Source organism: Vulpes vulpes, chromosome X, assembly GCF_048418805.1.
Source record: "Vulpes vulpes isolate BD-2025 chromosome X, VulVul3, whole genome shotgun sequence".
In the NCBI taxonomy this organism is placed as follows: Eukaryota; Metazoa; Chordata; class Mammalia; order Carnivora; family Canidae; genus Vulpes; species Vulpes vulpes.
In genome coordinates this window covers 98,138,025-98,158,581 of record NC_132796.1, presented here as the reverse complement: position 1 = coordinate 98,158,581, position 20,557 = coordinate 98,138,025, and the positions used below count along the sequence as shown (strand labels likewise).

Here is a 20,557-nt window from a genome sequence, read left to right as displayed (position 1 = left end):
TTTGGCTCAGAACTGACAATTTTGTCAGCCACTTGGGCGTCTTGCAGAGACCTGGTCAAGGGCATCCCATTCAAGGAGGAATGTTCCCATTCTGGCCTCCTGGATACTGAATGACCTGCTTGCCAAACCCCTATGGGTCAGGGGGACTGGCTGGAGTGAACCTGCAATCCCTGCAAGGGTTCTGGAGCTTGGAACTAGCTAGAAAAGTCATATAATATCATTGAAGGAGCCTAGACTTGAAGTATGAAAGATCTTGACTCACCATTTGCTATATTGGACAAGTCACTAAATCTTTCAGCACATCTATATTCATATATGTAAAATGGAAATCATCCCCACCTCCTAGGGTTGAGGGAGCATTAAGTGAGCTAGTGAAGGAATGTAGTGTTTTAGCAAGGGCCCGGCATGTAACAGGCATTCAAATGTTAGTTATTTCTCTGGGTCCTATCTCTTAAACAGGTGAAGACTCAAGGGCATAGTCCGAAAAGTGAAGAGAAGCTGTAGAGGAGACATACTGGCCATCTCGGATCATTCCAGACACATAGTGAGGCTGAATGAGAGGCCTGGAAGCACCTCACTTCACTTTATATTCCCTGCTCCTCACTACCCTCACAGCAACAAGGGTGTCATGGTTCTCTGGCCTCCTGAGTCCCCTTCCTCTGGTTGCATTCTGGGAACAGCCCATTCCCAAATCCTTTTGCTCAGTCTGATGGAGGGCTGAGTGCCACTGTGCCACCCTGCTGATGCCAGCAGAAAGTTCTAGGGCTGGGAGAGTGGGACCCAGAAATTCTCAGGATTCCAAGACTTCTTGACTGTTCCCAGGCACCTGAGGGAGAGCAGTGTTATTACTGCAGGAAAGGACAGGATCACAAAGGTGAGGCTCAGAGGACTGGTGAGTGCCTGCTAGTCACAGCAAAATTACCAGAGTCTTGGCAGGACCAAAAGATGACAGTCTTGGGGAAGTTGAGAGTCTGGTTTTTAAGATGGGGACCAGCTAGCATGGAAATGACAGCCATGAGGTCCACACTCAGGAGTCATCCAGGAAGACTGTTTGTTCCTCTCAGAGGAGCTATAAAAAGTAGAAGAGTTTTCCCTCTTGCTGGTCAGCAAGCTTATTGAATCTTTCCAAAGGTTACCGAGTCTAGATGATGCTAAAACCTTCCTCTGGCTTCCCACTGTGCTTAAATAAAATCCCAACCCAAAAGGCCTGGCCTTACCTACTTCTCAACCTCACCCCGTTATTTTCCCCCTTGCTCTCACTAGCCTCCTCTCTGTTCTTCAGATGCACTGACCTCACTTACATCTCAGGGCCTTGGCATTTGCTGTTTCCTCTGTTTGTGGTTCTTTCTGACCTCATCCCTGGTTGCTCTTCTTCATTCAGGTCTCCACTCAAACGTAATCTCCTCAGAGGAACCTTCTGTGTTCACTTTATCTAATATGTTGCCCTCCCCCACCTCCCTCACTTTCTATCCATTTACCCTGTTTTATGGCCCTCAGAGTCCTTATTACTCTCAAATTCTCTCATTATGCATCTCGTTTCTTGTTTAGTGTCTATCTCCTTTATGAGAGCAGTATTTTATATTGTTCACCTGCATAACCCCAGGACTTAGCACAGTGGCTCATAGTAGATGCTCAGTAAATGCTTGATGAATGCCTAAAAGGTATCAGAGGCAATTTGGGTCTAGAAGAGGCAATCCTGATTAGAAGACCTGGAATGTTGTTCTCTTGACCTTGTTACAGCAGAGAAGTTTCCTGACCAAGACCAGAACTTGGACTGAAATGTACCCCTTAGAATGGACAAGTGTACCTGCGGCCACTGTGAGATGGCCCAGCCCTGCAGCCAGGTCAAGAGCCAAAAGACACCACAACAGCAGGTCCTGTCCTGGGTAAGGAGTCAGCATGAAGTCTGAGACAAGGCCCAAGGTTTTTCTGTTGGGAAGAAGCATAGCAGCAGGGGTTTCAGCAGGCAGCTCACCATCAGACAACAGGTGCCCAGGCCCTCAGGTGAGATTCAGGGGCGGGGCATTGGTGGAGACAACCAGTAAGAAAACATAGCCCTAACTGAGATAGTAGTCAGGCTCCAAAGACAGGCCAAGGCAGAAACCAAGTGACGAAAACCAGACTGGGGGCTGGGACTTGGCCTGAAGTCAAGTGAAGGGTAGAATGGGGAGGTGATGGGGAGTTAGCCAGTTCTGGATGAAGAGGGTTGTAGGGACAACTAGGCAGGACCAGACAGGCTACTTGTTTGGGTGGGAAGTGCATCTGCTATGTATTATATCTCGCTGGGGTGGCGGGGAGGACAGGAGACATTCACTTACCAGAGGAAGGTGCTCAGGGGCTGTCTGCCTGGGACCCTCTTTCCCTGGGCTCCTGACAGGAGAACTGCCTTAAGGAGCACCCCGAAACAAATCTATCTGGGGCTATTGTAGCTACGTCTTTATAGCCGCTCTTAGTGACTTTAACAATCAGACAGGGGGCTTTCACATCCATAGGACCAGACATTTAAAAAATACCTGCAGGACTCCTGCTGGAGAGCCACCAGAAACTCCCACTGACTCAAAGAGCAACAAACCGTCCAGCCTCTTGTGTCAGCGTCCCCAACCTCAGCTCCCCACTAGGGCTGCTCAGCTCTAGTCCTTTCACACTAGACCCCCAAGGTCATTCCAGCCTCCCTAAGTTGGCCCACTCCCCTTACTTTACCAATCCAAATGTAACATTTTATTCAACACACAAAATAAAGTCAGTTATTTTTCAGTGGCTCCTCCCTGATGTCCAGTACGTAACGCTCTGTACGTAACACTCTCAATTCCCACAGCACAGCCTCCAAGGTGATGATGTTGTTGTCTAATTTTTGCTTGCAAGTAGTTTCAGTGCGTACATTGTTTCCACTTCTTTGAATATAGGGAACAAATCCTTCTCTTGCTATGTTTCCTCCCTAGCACCTGGGATCTGGGGGCATAATAGATTGTTGACTTGAGCCCTGCCCTCTTCAAGAAAGAGTAGGGAGAAAAGACCACTCCAGGTGTCAGAGACTGCATGATGAAACATGGGAAGCAGGATTTCGCTACTTTGCAAGCAACTGGGCCCCTTGGGCAGCCAATACTTTTTATTTTTAAATCTTGGGAAATAAGGAGAGAGCCACCTACTTTCAACCTCCAGAGAACCTAGGAAATGTCTATCCACCTCCATTGGCACCCTAGAAAAACATATCTGGCCTGTATCCCACCTCTCTTGAGTGTTTCTTCCCACTGATGACACCGAGCAACAAAAGGCCTAAGTCCTGAAGAAGTGACTTGAATGATTCAGGTGGCGTAGAAGGCTGGTAGGGGGTGTGCCTTGGCAAAGTGTATCATTCTAGCAGGGCTGGCTGCTCTTCTACTCAGCACAATCAGAAATGTCTTCTTGGAGGAAAGCAAGACATGAAGGCATGTTATAATCTATACAAATTTTATTTTGATATCAATTTGTATGGAAACAAGCAGGTGTCAGCGTTATGCAGGCACGGAAAAAAAAAGGGAAAGAAAAAAACTCCAGTAATAATGGATCTTGTATTTACACCATTTGGTTTCAACAGGGACAGGAAGTTTTACTGTTAGCTTCCTGTGGGAACTCCAGTTTTTGCACCTTCCCCTGCTGCCTCTCAGCATCACGATAGAGCAGGGATTTCTGAGCCTTTAATCGGCAAGCCAGGCACATGAAAATCGACTCCACGTTCTGGCTTTCTTTGGGGTCCTTGGCCGAAGTCTCAAACAAGAGCATATTGTGGGCATCAGCAAATTTCAGGGCTAAGTTGGAGGGCACCTGGATCTGTTCCCTCAAGTCACACTTGTTGCCCACAAGCACTTTGGGAACTAGTGGGGGCACGGCATGCCCATTGCATTCTTGAATCCACATTTTGAGGTTGGTGAAGGATGTCATCTTGGTGACGTCATAGACGAAGACCACTGCATGCACATTGCGGTAGTAATGCTCAACCATGCTTTTGCGGAAGCGTTCCTGACCTGCTGTGTCCCACACCTGAACCTGAAAGATACAAAACCAGTATCTGGAGTCAGAAAAGGAAACATGAATGTGTCGAAGAAAACGTGGTTCTGTGATCTTATAAAAATGTGAGAAGCCCTGACACAGACTGGCAGAGTGGACTTCCCAAAGTATAGACAGAAATTTCTCTCAGGGTTTGTAAAATTTTTCTTAAAATTTTTATTTATTTCTTTTCTTAAAATTTTTGGTTGAAAATCTTGAGTCAAAAAATCTTAAGGCAAAAAAAAAAATCTTAAGGCTTTTAGTTGAAAAAGTGGGATGGAAATTGGTCAACTTTTCTGGAGAGCAATTGGGCAGCATTATCAAGAACTTTGAAAACGTTCACAACTCTTCAAGCCTATAATCTCACTTCCAAAAATCTATACAAAATAGCAGAGATGTCAAAATTCTGTACAAAGGTCTTAATTTCATTGTTATTTATACTTTAAAAAAAAAAAAACAGGAAACAACCTAAAAGCTCAGTAAGAGAAGAAGAGCTAAAGTGTATGTACATATCTATATAATGGACTATTATGCAGACACTAAAAATAAAATTTGGGGGCACCTGGGTAGCTCAGTTGGCTAAGCATCTGCCTTCAGGTCAGGTCATGATCTCAGAGTTCTGAGATGGAGCCCCGCATTGGTCTCCCTGCTGAGCAGGGAGCCTGCGTCTCCCTCTCCCTCTGCCCCTCCTGTTTGTGCACTCTCTCTCTCTCTGTCAGATAAAATCTTTAAAAAAATAATGTTTTCAAAGAATAAATGGTGGAGGAAATTCTCATAAAATATCAGAAAGGGAAAAAAGCAGGATACCACATTTTTCATATGCTATGGTCCCAATTTTTAAGAAAAATATTAAACAGACTTATGCCTAGGAAAGACGAGAAGTGTTCATACCAGGACATTAATGGTTATTTATGGGCCGCAGGACTATAGGTGGTATTTATTTTTTTGTATTCTTCAAATTTTCTACTATAAACATATATCACTTTGTCTTAAGTTTTTTGCATGATGTTTTAAAGAAAACAAAGTGTTAAAATCTCCCCTTTTAGCTTAATTTATTTTAAGTTCACTTCTTTGGTATGTAAAAGGGACTTAGCTCACTGGATTTTTCTTCTGCATCTCAGCTTTTGGGATAAAGGCCAAATTATGAAGGAAAAATGCTGATATCAGTAACATATACAAAGACACAACTCCCAAGGGATACCGTGGAGTTCGCACACATTCAACCCCATCTGTTTCCCTTTACACTTCCAAAGTCTTGGACAAGAGAAATTCATACTCAAAATGATGGTCCCAAGGCCCTATACAATTCTCAGTTATCAAAGAAAATCGGATTATGGTCACTAATTGACTACTACGGCTCTTAAAACCAAGTATAGCCTTTATTTGGAGTTAGCAGTCAGTATCTGGTAAGTATAATTGAATCTGCTTGCTGAGTGAAGATTTTACAGGGCTCCAGAGTCATCATCACTCTGAACATCAATTTTCATTGTCCAGTCTCCCCTCATCTCCTCTATTGACATAACTGCCACATGCCATTGGCACAATTGTCAGAATCACCCCATCTTCTATTTTGATTTCCATGTCCCTAGGCCAGACCCTCCTCTCCTCACTCCAGGGCTACAGGAGAGTCTTTTGGATTCTAGATGTCTCCACTCCAGTGCTTCCTGCATACTTCTTTCAAACTAGCTAGGAATCCTGCTTAGATCAGGATGGCATCCCCTCTTCGGAAAACCATGACCACCCTCTTCTGCGTGTGGCACCAAAGGGAAAAATTTCTGTCATAATTTGGCCCCACCCAGCCTGGTTTGGGGCTGCTTGAGTACACCAATTCATTCCTCTGCCAGTCCCTCCTTCCCCTGAAGAATTTGATAGCGCCCCCTTGTTACCCTATCCGCATCTCACCCATCCTTCACAGCTCAGCTAATGTCCGCCTTCTTCCCAAAATTCCATTTTTTCTCCAATTTCTCTTAAATTCTCTTTTCTTAAAACTTTCTAGTGCACTTTGAGTCTGTACCACATCATTTATTTTTTTAAGATTTTATTTATTTATTTGAGAGAACGAGCTGAGGTGGAGGGATGGGGCAGAGGGAGAGGGAGAAGCAGACTTCTTGCTGAGCACAGAGCCTGAGGCGGGGCTCTAACCCATGACCCTGAGATCGACCTGAGCCGAAGGCAGACGCTTAACCAACTGAGCTACCCAAGTGCCCCAGACCACACCACCATTTAGAATATATTATTTGTTCTCTAGTTGTTTCATCACTGCTCTTGGAATTTCTCCAGCCAAACTTGCAAACAGTTTTTGTTCTGCATCAGATCACTTGTCACCATGGTTGCCATCATCATCATCAAAAAGCAGTATTGCCCTGAGCCACCAGAACTACAAGCAGTCTGGCATCCTACATTTCTGCCAAGGCTTTCAGAGAAAACATTTTACTTTGGTAACACAGAAAAATATAAGTCCTTGAATACTGATTTGCTTCAGAAAGCAGAGACACAAAATATTTCATTTCATCCACCTCTCCAGTGCTCTAAGCAGGAAGAAAGGGAGAGCAGGCCAGGAAAAGAATGGAGGTCAGTGGGAAGAGAGCGGGTATGGCACAAGAATATCATTACCACCTGGTTCCTAATCCCCACCCCCACTCTCCAGTAGTCCTAACTCCTGCCTCTGAGTAAGACTGAATCCCTACCAGTCCTCAGGCATGTGGCAGATGCTTTAACACCATGAGCTCAGAACTCTAAAAATACCTGCCACTAGCAGGAACACGGGTGGGATGTGTGAGATGTTTGGGGCTGAGTAGGTTGGCTGTTTGGCTTTTCTTTGGCTTCGGAATTGTATACACCATCCAAACTGCCAGAGCTGAGGGGAAGACCCTTACTGCCGTAGACCTCCTTTGCCTTCCCAATGCCATGAGGAACCCTGAAGCTTTTGTTTGGAGGCTCAGAACTTTTTAAAAAATATATTTATTTATTCATGAGAGACAGAGAGAGAGAGGCAGAGACACAGGCAGAGGGAGAAGCAGGCTCCCCACAAGGAGCCCGATGTGGGACTCGATCTCAGGACCCCGGGATCACACCCTGAGCCGAAGGCAGACGTTCATCTGTTCACCCAGGCATCCTTGGAAGCTCAGAACTTAAACTGTAGCACTGCTCCCATTCAAGCTCCTTACAAACCCCGCCCTAAAGTTCTTTGCACCCCTGTCTGTGGCAAGCAGTGAGCCAGGAACGCGGGCTGCTCACAGCAGAAAATCAGAATAGATGGCACAGCCTCAGAGTCATCACAAAGGGAGAGCGCAGCAGTTGGTTCACTGCACATAAATGACCTCATTTTCTGTTTTGGGGTTTGGTGTCCTTGTTCTTAGCATCCTCACAAACCCCTGATCCCTGCCAGCCAGTGAAAGCATCTCCTTCTGCTTTCCAGCTGGTACTCCTCTCATCTGATCTTCCTTTCCTGTGGGAACTGCATCCACACAGTAGCAAGGAGTACCGACCTCCCCTTAGCCATATACATGCTCCCCAGATCCTCTTTTCTCTGCAAGGACTAGTGGGGGCATAGTGGAGTCAGGCCAATTAGGGTACAAACCTCAGCACAATCTTGTGCTCCTCGTCAGGTGCCCGTAGGCTAGTTATTCTATCTTCAGTGTCCTCCCCTGGAGACGGAGGGTAACCTCAGCAGTCTCGTGGGGATGCTGGAAGGGTTAGTGTTGCTTAGAAGTACATGACAAAGTGCCTAATGCGAACTCTCCCTCCCTGGCCAGAAATCACCACCATCAAGTCTGGCCTGACAACTAATTGAGCAGTGCTGCAGAGAATGCAGCAAGCGGCAGCCTTGGAATTGAGACCCCGGTTTCAGCTCCTCTATTTGGTAGTGGGAGTAAATGATTAGGCAAATTGAATAACACACGGGAAAGAGTTGTTGCAAAACAGAAGTGTTCTGCAAGTGCTAGTTGTTGGCCATTGTTTCAGAAGGCCCATCGGCCGTCCTGGTAGCCTGGTCCTTGGAGCCACTGGTTCTCTTCCTGGAAAGCACAGAGAGTTTGGCTTCTTGATGATGGGCTCAAGCCAAGGCAAAGGCAGTTACTGGGGAGGGGGAGGAGAGAGTAATGCCAGCAACATGCCACAGGTGTTGGGGGGGCAGGCCCAAAGTGACAGGTTTTGGAGAAGGGTCAGGGGGCACAGCGTGGGGAGCTACCAAAGATAAATTTAGTCTTTTAAACCATTTTCCTGGGGCTACCGCTGCCTGAGCAAGTTTCAGCAAGTGCCCCATCCCTTCACGTACTCTAAGCTGACATGGGTATTTCTTTTCCCTGTGGAACATATCTGGCATCTTTCTAGAGATGAGGTATGAATGTCCTTTTGTTGGAGGCTGGTGGGGGAGGGTAGAAGTGGAAAAAGGGAGACAAATACATCTGTAACCTTTGGAGGATGCCCAAGTGGATGATGGAAAAAGCCTAAAACAAATCTTTTCTCAACTATCCAGACAGTCCCATCTGCATCTAAGATAACACACACATTCACACACAAGACTGGCACAGAGAATGGCAAAGGAAGACAGAGACTAGGAGAAATTCACGTGCAGAGATAGAGGCAGCAAGGCAGACAGAGACACACACTGATAGATAATTAGCCATTAAGTGAACTGGCAGAGGATGGAAGTTCAGAAGCCCTAAGGAAGACATGATGTCATCCTGACTGCAGGCAGCTTCTGAGGGAACGCTTAGCTCAGCCTCTGTCCATGCAGTCATGTAACACGGCAAAGTGTTGGTCCCAGTGGTCAGCAGAGGAAGAGAGTCCTGGGGGGTACCTGCCCACGGCCATCGCTGACCTGGTTCGGGGGGCTGGGGCAGAGGGGGTGCCCAGCTGTGGGGGAAAGCAAACTAGACTGGAGCAGGGGTACTTCCATGAGCATTTGAATGGCTCACAAATTAGTTCTGAGCCTCCCCTCTGTAACCTCCCCCATCCCACTCCCCACACACTCCTATCTGGCATTTTCCAGTGCTTTTAGACTGAGGCAAGCTCAAGATGATTTAGCTAAACCTGTAGGAGATGGACACATCATGTCATTAAAAGAAGCCCCAAACTTCCTTTGGGGTCGGAGAATGCCTCTGCACTTCCTAGGCTGATGTCAGGAAGAGCTGTGATCTTTCCTAGACAATGCCCCTCCAGGTCCCTGTCACAGGTAACTGCATGGTTGGACACATCATGGGACTAGCCCAAATTGCTAGGGAGGAGCACCGGCCAGGGAATGGGGAGACCTGAGTGGTAGGCCTGTCCCTCTGTGTGATCTTGGGCAAGTCACTTTCCCTTGGGTTCCTATCTGTTAAACGAGGAACCTTGGACTAGAGATTTTTCAAGGTCTCTTCCATTCTCTGGTTCTCATATCCACAGGGAGACAGTAAAGTAAAACCCAGGCACTCAGCTCAGTGTCTGGGGTGCAGTTGAAGGAGAGACATCTTTTTTTAAAAAAAGATTTTATTTATGTATCCATGAGAGACACAGAGAAAGGCAGAGACACAGTCAGAGGGAGAAGCAGGCTCCCCGTGGGGAGCCTGACGTGAGACCTGATCCCTGGACTGTGGAACCAGGCCCCGGGCTGAAGGCAGGCGCTAAACCGCTGAGCCACCCAGGCTGCCAGAAGGAGAAACATCTTGAAGGCTCTTGAGTTTCAGGGCTGTAACCCTGGGCTCCTGGCCTAGAAGAGCCCACAATGCCGGCTGCCTGGCCTGCCACCACCCACTGAGCACACTGCCCAGGGCCAGAAATTACCCCCCAGAGCAGAGCAGCAGTAAAGAGCATGGGCTCTGAATCCATGTGGAAATCCTAACCCTGTCCTAGGGAAGGCAGGGTACTGAGAGTAGTGCGTGGGCTCATGTGTCAAAGACTGGAGCTCAGATCCAGGCGCTCTTGGGCAAGTTATTTAATCTAAGTTTGATCTCCTTATCTATGAAATAGGAGTGATAATAATAGGCCAATTTGCTTAGGGCAAATTAGATGTGAAGATCAAATTAGATGGTGCAAGCTAAGCCCCTAGCCCAGCTCTTGGTTAAGAAATAGCAGTTTCTTTAGTTAAGAAATATTATTATTATTATTATTATTATTATTATTATTAATTAGTATTAGTATTATTACTATTATTATTATTGCCTACTCATTGAAAGCTTTTCTGGATGTTCGTGTCAACCAGGAAACACTGGATTATAAATGTTGTGATCAGGAGGGAGTGGGGATACATGGATTGGATACCCCAAATGGGGCTTTGAAACCCTAGAGATGGCCCTGGTAATTAAGACAGTGGCCCCCAATTGGGTAACTCTGTCAGCCCCCTGCAGGATTTGATGTCCCTGCTACCCTGGAACATGGGGAGGCAGCCCACACCCTACTCTTGTGCCAAGAAAAGAGCTTGCAGAGACCTCTCCACCATTCTCCTTTGAGGGCTGGCACTTGCAGCCTGACAGCCTTATGGCTGGCTGTGGTCTAGGTCTACTTCAGCCTGTCACATTGGACTTCTCTCCCTCCCCCGAAGGGAGAAGCCTTTGGCAGTCATCTCCTAACACGGATTTGGTATTTGTTCCCTGAAAAAATCCAAGCCAGCCAGAGTGTGGGGCACAATCTCCTCCTATATAGATCATGTGCTAGCTGCCATGCTCTGCCATCTTCCCACAGACATGCTGCTCTTGCCTGCTGCCTTTGGTCCTGAGGCTGCAGCAGATTTACAGGAGGCAGGGTCACTATATCCTGGCTCTGACACCCCACCCTGAGCTCCCTCAGAATCTGCACTCAGAGGGCTCCTCCATGAGCAGAGTCACAAGGCTTTGCCCTCTCAAAAATATCATCTTCCCAAAAAAGCCTGTATTAAGCACTTATCGGCACATGGTGTTATGCTGAGCTGTTTCTGGTGAGTCACACTGTCACAGGCTCTGCCCTCTGGGAAAAAGTCTGGAATCTTTGGCAAAGACTGTAAAATCCAGTTTAGCTAAATACTGGGGTGTTGGAAAGGAAGGAGTCTTTCCAAAATTTCCCCAAGGCCATTGGGCAGTGGCCCACTTCCACTTGTTTTCCCTCCCACTTCCCACTTTCTGACTCCCTCCTCTCCTCTCTTCTCATCCTCTCTCCTCCCTCCTCCCCAAAACTCCCAAACACTTCTTTTATTCCTCCATATGAACTTCAGGTAGGCTTATTCCCCCTTTTTTCAATCCAGAGAACTCTTTGGCTCAATTTGCAAGCAATAGCATTAAATTTTAAGATCTTTGAGGGTTCAAGAGAACACCCATAAGTATGTTTCCACTTTGGATTTTAAAAAGGCATGTTTTAGAAATTCCAGAACCTTAAACCTTATGGTAAAGAAGTTAGACACACCAGAGAAAGTCCAAACCAAGCAAACCTCAACATGATAGCCCTAGGAAAGGATAGATATGGATAGCTATTTTGACTTTAAAAAGGAAATATAGCAATTCCCCCTCAAAATGCAAGGGACGAAAAGGTCACTATTTTAAAAAGGTGCCCTACCTTACTGATGCTGGGGCTCAATTGTTCTCCAGAGCTCTCCCTTACCAGTACTGAGCTGCCCATCTTCCTGACATCCAGTGCCTCTGCCCAGTCTCTGAAGCCATTTTAAAATACATCCATTTAAGAAATAATGATAAAATAAAAACACATTCATTTTAATAATCAAGGACTCCAGACTTGTGCACGGTTTAGAATGCTTCATCATTCTCCCTACTACTACTCAGCCCTTCTCTCCACATCACTCAGAAGAGGGGCCTTAGGGTCATTTGGGCTCTTTGACCAGCGGGAGGGAGGGTGACCTTCACCGAACAGGGTCACACCATAGCCTCAAGAGAAGACCAGCTGTGGGCCTAGTGGAGTTGGTCTTTAATGTCCAGTGCCTTTTGAGGTGCCTTCCTGCCCATCATCCTGCCCCCCTCTGCTCCCCTGACACATGAAGCCGCCCTTGCCATGTCCTCCTTCTGCACATAGGAATATTTCTGCACAATGAACTATTTCTGCCCTGTTGAGTTTCTGCCTTTTCTGAATCAAAATGAACATAAATGGTCAGACAAGAATATCGTACTTAGCCTATTTGATAAATAAACTAATGAAGGGGGGAGGAGCAAGACACTTTCCCTTGGCCTTCAGATAAGTTGCTCTGCATTTTTACAAAGACCTGCTGAAGACAATACCAACAGAATGAGCAATGAAGCAGTTCATTCATTAGGTATCCCAGAAAAAAGAAGATTGCATTGGAAAGAGACTGCTCCAAAAGAACAAGTTTGTCTGTTATGAAGGGCTGGCGGGTGACCCTGTCTCAATTGCTTTAAAAGGGCTCATGGCTTTGTGCCAGAACCACCCCCACTTCACCCTTATTCCACCTCAGTCCTAATCTTAAACATAGGCTGTCATTTTTTAAAAATATTTATTTATTTATTTTTATGATAGACATAGAGAGAGGCAGAGACACAGGAGGAGGGAGAAGCAGGCTGCACGCCAGGAGCCCGACGTGGGACTCCATCCCGGGACTCCAGGATCGCACCCTGGGCCAAAGGCAGGTGCTAAACCGCTGAGCCACCCAGGGATCCCCGGTAGGCTGTCATTTTAAAATAAAGTGGTTTTCATTCACTGTGAATTTCCACACACACACCCCTCAGCTAATGCCTCAGGGCTAAGCCAAAGTGGGTTTTTGCAGCCCATTCACACCCAAGAGGTAGAAGAGACTCCGGGATGTGTAAAGTGCTTTGGGATCTATCCCACACACCAGGACCAAGAGATGCCTCATGCCTCCCTCTGCCCTCTGCCCACAGGTGCCACTGCTCCTGGCTCAGGGTCAAGGATGGGATCAGATAGGCTTTCCCTGTGGCAGATGTCACAGGTAGGGGCAAAGGGCAGGGGTGTATCCACTCTCGCCAGCCCTAAAACCAAAGCAGAACAGAACCCCAAACAACAACAACAACAACAAAACAAAACCGGGCGAGGTGGAAACCAGGCCACTGAGAAAGGTGAAAGGGAGGGAATGAGGAGGTGCTGAGGGTCTTGGGCTCTGTGAGCGGCGACAGGGCCACACGCTGGAGGTTTAGACCAGGAGAGCAATGCCTCTGGCGAAGCCCCCTCCCAGATCCCTCCCTTCCCGGACCTGACCATCTGGATCACCTTGATCTTCTCGCCCTCGATTTCCACGGTCTTCTCCCTGAAGTCCACGCCAATGGTGGCCTCTGTCTTGTCCGGGAAAGTCCCCCCGCAGAAGCGAAAGGTCAGGCAAGTCTTGCCCACGTTGGAATCCCCAATCACGATGATTTTGAAGATGCGAATCTGCACGTACTGGTCCAGCGACGAGTCGAGCTCCAGGGACGCCAGGCCCGCGGCTGAGGCGGGCTGCAGGCTCCCGTGGCCCAGGATGGGCTGCGCCATCTCCCCCGGACCGGACCCGGGCCCCAACCCCCCTCGAGGGCTCCACACAAAGAAAACGGCCACGTTAGTGCGCTCGAGGCGAGCGAGCTTTGTGCGTGTGTGTGTGTGTGTGTGCGTGTCTGTGAGTGTATGTCCGCGCGTGTGTGCGTGCGCCCGCAACGTGTGCGCGCGCGCGTGAAGGGGGTGCCTCTCGCCCCAGGCCCCCTCCTCCGCCAGCGCACCCTCCTTACAGCTCCCAGGCACCAACACAAAAGCCAGGAAGCCGGGGAGAGAGAGGAGGGGAATGAGCCGGCCGCGAGCCTTCCCCTTCTGCCTGTGCCCTCGGACGGGACGCTCGGGCCGGCGCTCCTATGGCGCTCCCCAAGAGCGCCGCCGCCGCCGCCGCCGCCGCGCCTCCACCTACACCCTCCCCTGCCTGGACCCCAGGGACGCACCGGAGGGAGGAAGCCTAAGGAGGGAAAGGAGGGGGTGAGAGCGGCACACGCTGCGAGGGAAAGGTCTTCCTTTCTCCTCGTCCCCATTTATTTTATAGGTTGCGGGCTCCCCGCCCCCACGTTCTCGGAGCGCACGGGGTCGTTGGGCTGGGAGCACAGCTGGAGAGGACAAAGAGAGCTGCACCCTAAAGCATCTCTGGGGCACTTCGGGCCGGAGCTACACTACTTGGGGGGGAGGGGCAGAGATACCTCTTTCACCTCCCGCGTCTCCTCGGCCCCTTCCCAGGCCTTGGGATAAAGGGATACTGTCTTAATGCGTAAGCAGGTGCACTGGCGCGCCCCAAGTAGCCGGGGAGGGCGCTGCCAAGACGTGCCGTGGGCTGTGGGGGCCCGCGCAGCTGACACGAGGGAGCCAGGGGCACGGGTTGTGCGTGTGTAGGGGGAGTTACTGTCTCTGTCACCGACTGCCAGATGTAGGGGGGCGCGTGCCAGGCGCCAACCTCCCCTTATCACACCACGAGCATCCATCCTCTGAATGTTCAGGAGAGCGGTTTCCATTGGCTGTCGCGGTCGGTTGTGTCTGGCTGGCCAATGGGGAAGGCCCGCCGCCGGAGAGGGCCATACAGAGGGTAGGAGAAGGGGGGAAGCTAGTGGTAGCAGCTCCAGCAAAAGGGAACCTTGTTTCCAGGGCTAACCATTACAGACCCAGGTGGAGGGATCTCAGGAACTGGCATAAACCTCACAGTGTCTCCCATGTGATATAACGTCCGGATAATAAGCCCTTCCAGAATGGTGGAGTTTCAAAAGGAATTGGAACACACACACACACACACCCGGGAGGGTTCAACCCTCTGCAACTGAATGTAGAACAAAGTGGTTGGGTCTAATTTGCCAGAAGCCTAGATTATGCTTGGAAGATGATAAATGAACAGAACTTTCTTACGGTATTAAGGGGCAGCTTCCCAAAGCTTACTAAGCATCACACATCTTGGTGGAGACCTGCATTCCTTCTCCTGAGGGTGATTTGCAGGTTAAAAATTGGCTTGTTTGAAATCAACTTTACTGAGGTACATTTTACATACAATAAAGTGCACCCATTTTGTTTGCTTTTACGACTTTATCCCTCCTCTAACGCATTTCATAGGCTAAGGCAAGGCAATATTGACATATGTCAGTAGCACAGACATACGAGTTATTTGCTAATGCCAGCAAAGTCAGGTTTCCAGCAGTGCCTATGCACTGCCATCTTACTTGTGTGTGAAGCTGAGTGGCAGAAGAGACAAACCTGACAGTCCATTCCCCCTATGAGAAAAACTAGTGCATCGGTGATAGATCTGTAAGCAAATTGGAACGTGACTGCTCACCCAAGTCCAAATTCCTCAAAATGGCTGGGAAAACTTGGGGTCTTCTAGTTAATAAGCTTTTTAGCTGAGTTAGCAGATATATTTATAGCTAACTCTTTTCCAATACATGTGAGTCACCCATTTCTAAAACCCTAGATTATACTATTCAATATTAAAACCATCTCGAGAAGGATTTAATCTTAGATGGCTAATCCAAGGTCATCATGATGAATGCCAGCTACTGTTGTGCAGTATGAATAGCAATCTTCACTGTATAGTATTTTGGTTTTTTGATTGGCTGATGTCTAAACATAGTTTGCTGCGTCATTCTCCTCTGTATTTACAATGCTCCTGGTGATCATTATCTACAGAAGAGTAGTTATAAAAGGGGAGGGGTAACTATTAATTAGGTATATCCAGTAGGTACAGTGGAAAGAAGCTCTGCCAACTCATCCCAGAATCAATGCTGAGAGATATAAAAGAAGTTACATCTGCATAAGACTATTTAGAGAAGTACATTTATTTATGCACTTCCAGCAAAAACTTGTCACTGAGTCCAAGAGTTTATAGTCGTAAGGTGGAAACATTGATTACTGGAAATATGGTATCTCAAAATGGGCACCATGCCCTAATAAAAAGTGCTTGTTACCTGTGTGGGGTGAGGTTTTGGAGAAATTCCACTTATACTTTTAGAGTTCATTTGTAGTGTGTATATTGCTTTTGCAAAAAAAACAAAACAAAACAAAACATGATGAAATACAATTTTTAATTAAAGATATTTTTTTCAGGTACGCCTGGGTCGCTCAGCAGTCGAGTGTCAGCCTTTGGCTCAGGGCATGATCCCGGGGTCCCGGGATTGAGTCCCACATTGGGCTCCTGCATGGAGCCTGCTTCTCCCTCTGCCTATGTCTCTGCTTCTCTCTCTGTGTGTCTCTCATGAATAAAGAAATAAAATCTTTTTAAAAATAAAGAGATTTTTTCAAATATTTTATATATTTGAGAGAGAGAGGAAGAGAGAGAGAGAGAGAGAGATCATAGAGGGATAGTGAGAGGAAGAATCCAACTCCCAGCTGAGCAGAGAGGCCCATGCAGGGCTCGATGCCAGGACCATGAGATCATGGCCTGAGCCAAAGGCAGACACTTAAATGACTGAGCCACCCAGGTCCCACTAAATATGTTTTTTTTAAAGTACTTCATTGCACCTATTGCAAAAATAAATGTGCTATACAGCACCTTTTCTTTGTGTTAATTGTGCATCACTAAATGCCTTTCAAATATACCCAGCCATTTTCTCTCTTTTTAAAAGATTTTATTTATTTATTCATGAAAGACACAGAGAAGCAGAGACATAGGCAGAGAGAGAAGCAGGCTCTCTGCAAAGAGCCTGATGTGGCACTCAATCCCAGGACCCCTGGATCACGACCTGAACCAAAGGCAGACACTCAACCACTGAGCCACCCAGGTGTCCCCATCCAGCTGTTTTCATAGGCACCTGATCATCATGATTGTGACAGTGTGTTCCAAAGTCTCTTTCACCAACAGATGATTGTGTATTCCATGATTATTATTGTTATTAGCTTCTAGAAATGGCAATAAATATCAACATCTGTAAGGCCTTTTAATATATTAAATAAATATAATTTTACCATATTGAAGAAATGATATTTTCAATAATTATGCCCCTAAACAGCCCTAAAAAGTCACCCATTATTTGTACTTCTGAATATTATTTGTAATGAGTAAGAGAACCCTAGATCATTTTCACCCAATTAAAACTGCTTCCTGAGTTAAACTTCCTAAAACAAGGACTTTGTGATTTCATTCTCTATCCCTATTCCACAGAGACAAATAATAATAACTTCATCACCTACATGATTAGGGCCAAACTCTTTTGCGGGGTCAGATCTGGCCCCACCAGATTAGCGTGCCCTTATCTATTTACTAGTATGTATTCTTTGCCATTGTCCCAAAAAACGTGCTGGGGGGTTGGTTTACTTGTTTTATACCTCTAAGCCTTTTAAACAGCATGGTGCTTCCTTTAAGATACTTGACAACTATGAGCTCATTTAATCTTCATAACAACTCTAGGAGATTGGTAGATGAGGAAAGTGAGGCAGAGAGTTAAGCAATTTGTCCAAGTGGTAGAACCAGGATTCAACCGGGCAAGACTGGATCTAAAGTCAAGGGGTGCCTAACCACCAAAAATATTACCTTTGGTCCCAGTGTATTCGCCATCTGAAATGTCATTCCTCCGCCTCTACTGTCTATTTGAATTTTACTATTCATCCCTCCAGACACCACAGCTCAAGTAATACTTTTATGAAGTCCCTCCTTAGCTACTCCATCCTATACACTTTTCTCTTGCTCTGGCACTGAGTGAGACATTCTGTATTATTTAAATGATAGTATATGTCATCTTCCCAACTAGTGACTACTTCCTATACTTTCCACATGCCCCAGAACCCCTCTCATAGTATAGTTCAAGTGGCAAGTGCTCAGTAAATACGTGTTAAATGAATATATAACTCCAAACGTCAAAAAGGCATATGTTTTGCAAGAGTCAAAAATTTATTTCCAATTTAGCTTACAGTTGGGAGAATCAAAACACCTATTTACACTCAGCCCCTCACCCTACTCCTCCCACAACTCGAAGGTCCTGCTTAGGATTTCTCTGCAAAGCAAAAAAAACTTTTTGCCAGCATCCTTGCTTTCAAGCACAGAAGCCTTAATAGTAGGAGACTATCCGCAGCACCTGGTACAGCATCTAGGAATAGAATCGCACAATATAAAAACGATATTGGGAAAGAACGGAATGATTACTTCTCCTAGATAAAGGGGCTGGGTGGGAAAGTGCCCGCAATTTGTGAAAGGCAGAAGTCCACTCCGAATCTGGAAGCCAGGTACTCTGGCTTGGACCCATGGAACGACTGGAAGTGGACCACAGCCGGAGAATCCGGAAGCCTTAGTGTACCTAATAGTTCGTAGCCTAAAATAGAAGAACAAAACGCGGTGCTACGGCCAAGCTTTGTGAGGTGCTGTTCCCGCCATCGACACCGGGGCCGCACTGGCCACAGCCGCCAAGCAAGGCGGCCCCACGGCTCTCTCCTTGGACAGCTTTCCAAACTTGCTCAGCGGAAAACGTTACCACCAAGCCGTGGAAACTTGCAAACACCTCCGGCCGGGTTCTTTGCAACAGGGCGGGCAGCTAGGCGCGTGCGCAAATCTCTCGCCGTACGAGCCAATCTCAATGCGCGCTGAGTGTTACGCCTGCGCAGTAGGGCTCCAGTCGCTCTTCCTTTCCCCTGCTCTCGCAGGCCGGCTCAACTGTCCAATGCCCTCCCGGGGCTGGGAGGAGGAGCCTGCGTAGAGTGCGTGTGAAGGGAGCTGAGAGGGGAACTGGCCGGGCCCACGGTGTGTGACCCGTCAGTCGGTCCGTGAGAAGAAAGGAAAGGAGAAGGTACAGAGTAGCGGTTGCCGAAATGTTCCGGTGTGGAAGCCTGGCGGCAGGTGCTTTCAAGCAGAAGCTGGCGCCCTTGGTGCGGACAGTGTGCGTCCGAGGCCCGAGGCAGCGGAACCGGCTCCCAGGTGACTGACCCATCCCAGGCAATCCCGACCTCGCAGACCAAGGGCCTGGGTTCCATAGGCTCCCTGTGCCTCACAGTCCTCCCCCTGCCTCCTCCCCGGGAAAAATTTAACCCACTCACAGCCGCGTGAATTCTGAATTGGTGGGATCCAAACCATGAGTTTCGCGAGCCGTGCCGACCTGACCTTCAAGGGATTTGAACCCAGTAGTCCGCTTGGGGCCTTTTCCTGGGAGGGTTTGCTGTTCAGAGATAACAGAAGAGCTGCCTGTCTCGTATTGGCCAATACCACCTCCCGGCCACCCCCAGTCTGCCTTTTTAGAGCAATGAGGTCAAGTAGACTTTGTCATTTGCCGATTGTGAGACTTGAAACAAGGCATTTAAGCCCAATGCCTTAATTCTTTCTGTAAATGAGGATATTACCTGTTCTACTTTCCAAACCCCAGATGAGATCCATATATTTGAGTGCCCTGTGAAAGAGAAACAGTGCGGTTCAAATAAGGAGCCAGTCGGTTGTGCACCAGACACCAGGAGAGTCGACCCAGAATTAATTTGAAATGTCTGGTCCGTGTTATTCTTGATAGTCTTTATGGCTTCAAAGAAACAGTTTGCAGAGTGCGTTGTATTTGCCCTTCGTGAAGTTGTTTCACCAGATTTTAAAGCTGGAAGAGATTTTGTGGTAAAGTTCAACCCACTCACTTTATAGATAATAAACAGAGACACAGAGAGGTGAAATTATTTGCCCAAGGTCACATACCTAACTAATAGGTGGAGCAAAGGATAATTTGCCAGTCTTTATGCCCCTAATCCACTTGCCACATCTCCATGTGCTTCCTAAATTTTGACCTCAAAAAGTTAAGAATACACCAATACACCCAGTTCCCCTTTAGCACACTGTGCATGAGATTTCCATGAACTTATCTGAGCGTGTCTTGAGCTTGCTCATTTTCAGCCTGCACAACTTAATGGGGATAATGAATTATCCACCTGTAGGAAATGCTGGATTTTTAAAGATCTGTTTTTGAATGACCACCTAGGACACTCACATTTGCTACATCAGAAGTTATCCTTGGAGGCCTTTCCAATGTGGAACCACCTTCTGGATGCTTTAAAAATAAAATGTGGAAAATATTTCCCTTAAAATGTTAGAGTATTTGCAAATGTGCATTTAAACAGTTTTTTTCAGTTGCTATGCCTCATGAAAGCATTTCCTAATTTGTCTTCCTGAAGACATATCCTGAAACAAATTGCTCTTGGAACTTAAAAACCTCTGCCTTAGCTTGTAAACTAACACCCTGCCTATGTATAATCTGTATGGGTTTTATGCATTGAAATGATAGTGCTCCATGTAAGTTGTATAGAAATTTACACAGAAACTTTGGTAAGCTGAAGATTATCATCCATACTAGCCTTTCAAACTTTGTGTACTTATTTTGCTTACAATTCACAACTTTTACCAGCACTCTGAAGTCTAACCAAAAGTTCTTATTTAAATAATATGGATCCGCAAAGCTAAACTGATTTATTAGATATTTGAAGGTGGTTGGTGATATTAGAACTCCTGAAAAATGCAGACTCAAAATGGTTTCTTCCATTGCATTATATTGTTTAAAGGCAGTCTGTAGAATATATTCTGACTTCTTGACATACCTATCCATCTCTTTGTATACACTTACTGTCCTTTGGCCAAGCTCCAGTACAACATCATATGCCTTTAAAAATGGGCGGGGTGGGGTTACAATTTTAAAAAGAAATGATTCTGTTATTGTAGGAATTA

At 46.9% G+C, this 20,557-nt stretch overlaps 2 protein-coding genes across 3 annotated transcripts in view; one reads left to right on the top strand and one right to left on the bottom strand.

The window, feature by feature from the left end:
- Positions 1–3,430: 3,430 nt before the first annotated feature.
- RAB33A (RAB33A, member RAS oncogene family) lies at positions 3,431–14,321 on the bottom strand. The gene is made up of 2 exons (XM_026018130.2): positions 13,165–14,321; positions 3,431–4,023 (listed from the first exon to the last, which is right to left on the bottom strand). Exons 1-2 carry the CDS (start codon positions 13,420–13,422, stop codon positions 3,568–3,570), a joined length of 714 nt encoding a protein of 237 aa, XP_025873915.1. The 5' UTR covers positions 13,423–14,321; the 3' UTR covers positions 3,431–3,567.
- Positions 14,322–18,455: 4,134 nt separating this feature from the next.
- Positions 18,456–20,557, top strand: part of AIFM1 (apoptosis inducing factor mitochondria associated 1) — a 33,027-nt gene continuing 30,925 nt past the window's right edge. Inside the window, exon 1 of one of the 2 annotated variants that reach the window (XM_026018111.2) lies at positions 18,456–18,784. In XM_026018111.2, the coding sequence (XP_025873896.1) occupies positions 18,679–18,784 (106 nt within the window). In that variant the 5' untranslated portion in view covers positions 18,456–18,678. The remainder of the gene's footprint in view (positions 18,785–20,557) is intronic. The other variant, XM_026018110.2, reaches the window with a different exon arrangement.

Bases quoted from the DNA above. Each gene is read 5' to 3' on its own strand.
- RAB33A (XM_026018130.2), bottom strand. From the start codon at position 13,422: ATGGCGCAGCCCATCCTGGGCCACGGGAGCCTGCAGCCCGCCTCAGCC. The intron at 4,024-13,164 runs GTGATCCAGATG...TGTATCTTTCAG, and splicing joins TCGAGGGCGAGAAGATCAAG to GTTCAGGTGTGGGACACAGC.